Source organism: Gymnodraco acuticeps, unplaced genomic scaffold, assembly GCF_902827175.1.
Source record: "Gymnodraco acuticeps unplaced genomic scaffold, fGymAcu1.1, whole genome shotgun sequence".
Lineage (NCBI taxonomy): Eukaryota > Metazoa > Chordata > Actinopteri > Perciformes > Bathydraconidae > Gymnodraco > Gymnodraco acuticeps.
Genome location: NW_022989937.1, coordinates 1,801,755 through 1,807,964, shown reverse-complemented (window position 1 = coordinate 1,807,964; position 6,210 = coordinate 1,801,755). Strand labels below are relative to the sequence as shown.

The window sequence follows — 6,210 nt, the reverse complement described above, 5'->3', positions numbered from 1 at the left end:
TCATTTTTAAAGTTGTGTTAATCAATGACTCTATTGTGTTTGTTTAAACGTCCACATTGCCTAACGATATATGCAGGAATTGGTAAATAATGGAAAAAACACAATAATTAAAACGTCTTTATTTCCTGTCGTCCCCTCCCTCCCCGTCGCTCTGTTTTACCACAGAATGATCCCCCCATCCAGCAAGAACTTCCTGGTCAACAACCTGGCGGCGGGGACGCAGTACGACCTCTGCGTGCTGGCCATCTATGATGACATCATCACCTCCCTGACGGCGACGCGCGTGGTGGGCTGCGTTCAGTTCTCCACCGAGTCGGAGTACATGAGGTGTCATTTCATGCAGTCTCAGTTCCTCGGCGGCACCATGATCATCATCATCGGAGGGATAATCGTAGCCTCGGTGCTCGTCTTCATCATCATCCTGATGATACGCTACAAGGTGGGTCTCAGTCTGTCTCCATGAATCCCCTCTGCTCAGAAAGGACAGAGAATGAGAGGAGAGAGATTTTCATTTCAGGAGCGAGTGGCGTTGTCACATGGCGGCCTGCCGTCCCGGCCTGGTCTGCTGCTTAGTAACAAGCAGATCACTTCTCTTTGAGATAAGATAACTACTGTGGAATATTCGTTACATATGTTTCTATACTTATGTATCGTGTATTATTAACTTTTTGTGGAAGCCCCCCCCCCAACCCCTGAAATTCAAATTGATAGAAATAAAATATAGTAATAGGTTATAAAACTGACCCAAGATTTAGCTTCCATTGCTATTTCATCCTGCAGAATTAAGACATTAAAGTTTTTGCAGCTTGTATGTTTAAAAAAAACTAGGACATTTCCTGCTTGTTTACAGTGGCGGTTCTGGGGGGGGGCAACAGGGACCAGTGTAACAATGAGCTTTGACCCCCCCCTGTGGCCCTCCTGCGAAAGAAAAAGTATATGATATTACTATTTGTGATAGTGTTGCAGCAAAGATTGCTCTGACATGAGCCAAGTTAACAGTAATGTATTTTGCTTTACAATTATGTCATCTAATTAAATTGTCAAGTTTCTGACACCAATCATTTTATTCTTCTTTTTTACTTATGACTTGATATTGTGACATTATACTGAACCAGAAATGTTCTTGAACGCTGTCCGTGTCCCGTTTGTCTTTCCTTAAATGCCCCTCGTGTAAAAGACCTGGCCCCAGCATGGAACCCCGAGTAGAGTTGGTCTAGAACTCCCACTGCTTATTTCATTCATGTAATAACAAACTAAAATGTGTTTAACTATACGTAAAACTTGATATGTCCATATTTCGGAATGAAACAAAAATGATCAACACCTCATTGCTTTCCTCCTCTGTTCCCTCAGGTGTGTAACCCCGGTCAGGGCGGTAAAGGCGTCTCCTTGTCGATGACCAACGTTCACTCGCAGACCAACGGGCAGCAGTCTCAGGGATGCACCGTCACCCCCAGCTCCTCCAAACACGGCTCCATCGGGTTGGACGACCTCTCTGGAGGCTCAAAGAAGAGGGGGGGCAAGGATACCATAACTCAGTCGTCCGACTCCTCCCTGCCCGACTGCTCCACCGCCACCTCGGTCCTCAGCCAGTCCTGGGCGGCCAGGAGCCCGACAGCCGCAGCCGAGGACCGGGAGAAGAGGGGTGAGGAGAGGGCCATGGTTGGCGTCTCGTCGCCCAACGGCACCACCGGCACCCTCCCCAAGCCGAAGCGTAAACCTGCTCCAGGAAAGCCGGGCGGTTCCAGCACCTCGGCCCCCCCTGAAAACCCACCATCCCCCTCCCCTCGCCCTCCTTCCTCAGCATACTCCACCCCCTCCTCCGTGCTCCTGCCCTCCACCCCTCTGGAGAACCTCAACACCAACCGCAACAACTCCACCTCGCTCAACCAAACCCCGCCTCCTTACGTCCCTTCGCCTTACCCCACCCTGCCGTTCAAACCGAGCCCCGTCCCCTCCATCCGGTTCAGTGAGACCCCCATCCTGCGCCGGGCCCCCCGTGGCGCCTCCGCCTCCAGCAAGTACCTGACTCTCCCTGCGGAGGAGCTGGGGAGGAGCAGGGCGAGGAGGAGGAACTCGCTCTGTGACGGAGGCTCAAAGACTCACCCCGCCCATCAAGGAGCAGCAGGACCACCCAAAATAGGGCGGATAATGCGGAACAAAAGGAGCCAATCAATGAGCGGGATTCTACTCCCCAAAGACGGGGACGGAGAATCGGACAAAGGGCGGTGCGACTCGGACTGGATCCTAGAGAGCACCGTTTGAACTGGAGAGAGACAGCAACCATTCAAATAAACTTTGTTTTTCCATTTTTTGTATGTCTGAGGTTTGGGTCGGTGAGTGGGTTTGAATTTGTTGAGAGGTGTGTGTGTGTGTGTGTGTGTGTGTGTGTGTGTGTGTGTGTGTGTGTGTGTGTGTGTGTGTGTGTGTGTGTGTGTGTGTGTGTGTGTGTGTGTGTGTGTGTGTGTGTGTGTGTGTGTGTGTGTGTGTGTGTGTGTGTGTGTGTGTGTGTGTGTGTTGCTGTTTAGGATGTGTGTACAGTGTGTTTGTGTTCATGTTGGAACCTTTTGTTGTGTGTTTCTGGGTGAGCTTTTTCTGTTCGCTGCCTGTGTTTTTTTAATTTGTATTATTTTCATACTCTTTTCACCACAAATCTCAGTTTACAGGTTTTTTATTCACTTTGAAAGATTCCTGTCTGTTTTCCGGTCGCCTTGTCTCGTAGCGTCTTCGAATCTCGTCGGTTCCACTTTATAGCACAAAACAAAAACATGACAATGCGCTCGCCACGTCATTTTCCCGATTCACATTCACCTTATCTGAAAATACCACGAAAAGGGATTTACTACAGGAAAAAAAGAGGAATAAAAAACTATACAAGAACTGCAAAGCACACCATTCTCACGTTCACACACACACACAAGAAGTGTGTCTATACCGTGGCAAGAGAATAGCAGTCGGTGCCTTCTTTTGCAACAGACAGATGACACAACCGGATTCAAGAGGATCCTGACCGAGGGGACGGAAAAGGAAGAGATTTCACACATAGCCTTTCTTACCTACCGAGGAGTACAGACCTTTCTCGAGATATACACAGACACAAACTGTGACGAACAGATGAAGAATTTACCTCTTGTGAAATTGATATTTTTTAAAGGGAAGAATTAAAAAAAAAAGTAACATGAAAACCCTGTGAGCGTTTCACTGACATTGGTATATACAGCCTGTGTTGGTCACGAGCTCCCGGAAAGCTTCTGTACAGAAAAAGACAACATGTACTGTGTTGTTATGTTGTGTAAAATAAAAAGGGATAAAATGAAAACTGGACATGTGAAAAGTACGTTTTTATACCGGTTGAAATTGTACTTAATTGTTCCATATTTCCATTCAAACACAACATGAATGGGATGTCACAGTCACTCTTCATCTTTCATCAATGTTTGTGCCATCAACTGTTCCTCCCATTATTGCAACATTTCAATCGGAACAAACAATTTCCCCCTTGCAAATCACAACCGACGGGTGGTAGTTTCTAATTAAAACCCTTGACGTTTCCCATTTTCATTCCTCTTTTCTGTGATTTGATGCCAAAGTGTCAGAAACCCTGGACACACAGACATATTGTCCCCCTGTGGCCCCCATCCGAAAGAAAAGTCTATCATAATACTATTTGTGTGCAAAGATTGCTGTGACTTTAGCCAAAGTTGACAGTAATGTATTTTTATTTACAATAATGTAATCAGTCAGACATATTGTGAGGCTGTTAATTTACTATAGAGTCTTATTTTCCAAACCTCTCACATTTCAGAGTGTGACAATTCAGAAAAAGTGCTCTCGCGAGGCCTTGACAATGACGAAGACGAATGGGATATGTTGAAATATTGAGATAATCAAACTTTAACGTGTAGAACAGTAGCAGTAGTTATTGAAATAGAAGCTAGGTGACAAGAGGCAGGACTTTTTCTCTTTTAAAACGATAGTCTTATAAATGAACTGCTTTTCATTCTATTTAAAGGAGACATGCTGCTGAAGATACAGTGTGTGAGTCTTAAACCATCATAGTATAAAAAAAAACCGGCATCTTGGTAGGGGAAAATACACATTTCTTCATCGTAAAGAAAGTAGCAACAGTGCAGAAAGTAAAATATACTTAAAGGGGACATAGTTTGCTCGTGTTTAGGCTTTACACTTTTATTTTGGGTTCCCACAAGAACATGTGTACAGGGTTCCATATTCGGGAAAATACTCTTTTCCTCGTAGTGTCTCTCTGAAAATATCAGTTTCACCTTCCGTCTGAAATGCTTTGTTTTGGCGACTGTTCCTTTAAGACCTCTGGAAAAGCCTGGTGTGCCCTGATTGGTGGGCAAGAAATACTGCAGCGATAGTTCAAAGGGGCACTTTTTTAAAGATATTTTTCCTTTTTACTGCCAAACTAAAGTAATCATTATGCAAAATGGATCAATATTGTAACGGTGTAATGAACCATTGGATTATAATTAGTGATGTATTCATTTGCACATCCCTTTAATGGGCAGGTGGGATAATTGTGTCTTTATTGTTACTGCCGGATAGCAATGCATCATCATTTGATTGTTTTATATTTTGTATTGAGAATCTAAATCTTTGAATAGTAACCAAACTAGCCAAATCAATGTCGTAAAAATGACAACATTGTTGTATATTATAGTTACAGAGTGCTTTGGAAAGACATAAAAAGCAAGAGAAGTTAATAGATTGAAAAACGCAAAATATTGACCTACAAAATGTAGTAAAAAATCATAAGTTGCATAAAATTAATTTAATTAAATATACCTAGTTGAATTCCAGCACTACAGGGTGACACATGGAGGACATAGCATGGTGCTCATGAGTCATAACTCAGTTTTAATCTGAAGATACAGCATCATACACATTACCATCATTAGTTACTATTTTCAGCTACATCAAATATATTACATGGTAATGTATTCAATGTTAATTTCTGCTAAAGCACCAAAATATCCAGGATTGAAGCAAAGTGAAAACATATGAATTGCCGTTAGTTCTGCTCTGTTTCATGTTTACTGACGTCTTGCATAATGGAGAGGTGACTCATTTATTGGAAAGTTTTGGTGCCTGTCATCGCGCATCATCAGCACTACGGGTTCCTGTGGAGAAGGACAAGTCCTGCAGCGCCTCCCCGCACTTTATGTTTTTATTTATGTTCCCTGGTGATCATGGGCAATATTACTTCAGAGTGGAAGTGGACCGTATGTCCTAAATAATGATGGACAGGTTATGTACTACAATATATATATATACAGAGAAGCCGACAAATACACACAAAAAGCACCTTTTTTAAAAACGTTTCACTTTTCTGATTGTTCGGTGAAAGTCTCAAATAATTCCTCCCACTTACTGCCATGGATATGTTTTACCATGGTTACTAAATTATCTTGTATAATTAGATAAATCGTGTCCTTGACAGTCACCATTATAAGCAGATGAATTCAATGGTAATTAAGGTTGGAATTATTGCTAGAAATGAACAATGCCAGCGTTTGATTGGACCAAAGACAATCAGGTCCGCTTCTACATTATCAGCTGACACTCCAATATGTAAAGCAAGTGACCAGGAGGAAGAACATTAGTTTCTTTTAAACTGCAACATTTCAAGCAAAGACAACACGGTTGTGTACTAACCTTTGATGTATCGACTACCAATGGGAGGCAATCACAAGAGCCGTGTAATAACATATACAGTTGAGTTAATTTGAATGACATCAAACAGGAGAGCAGTGATATTACCAAATCTAATACAAGTGATAAATCAAGAAATATATTCAATTCATTCCTAAACTCCACCATCTCATATAAATACTTTGTGATCACAGGTATAAAAATGTTAGAGACCAAACAACAGTAAGCAAGACATTTCTTATTGACCGAAATGTTAATGTTCACCAAATGTCTTAAAACTGAAAACACAAGATGTCATGGTAGCAACCTGTCAATCACAAGGTAGCCAACCCTAAAGCGTACCTAATTTATTCTAAATGGGACCATAATGTATCCAATGAACACCATGCTGGATTCCAGAAGACTTGACTCTACAGATTGAGAACACAAAGTCATTAGGAAGTGTGTCACTGAGGTAATAAATAAAGTGAGTCTCTGGCCATCACCATCTTGGTTTAACTTGGTACAACCAATCACTGAATTATACATTTCTTG

The 6,210-nt window shown here is 42.5% G+C and overlaps 1 protein-coding gene across 1 annotated transcript in view; it reads left to right on the top strand.

Moving 5' to 3' along the window:
- LOC117542388 (leucine-rich repeat and fibronectin type-III domain-containing protein 5-like) overlaps positions 1-3,319 on the top strand; it is a 36,763-nt gene extending 33,444 nt beyond the window's left edge. Inside the window, exons 7-8 of the mRNA XM_034210038.1 lie at positions 166-439; positions 1,354-3,319. Coding sequence (XP_034065929.1) covers positions 166-439; positions 1,354-2,265 — 1,186 coding nt within the window. The 3' untranslated portion in view covers positions 2,266-3,319. The remainder of the gene's footprint in view (positions 1-165; positions 440-1,353) is intronic.
- The last annotated feature ends 2,891 nt before the right edge of the window (positions 3,320-6,210 follow it).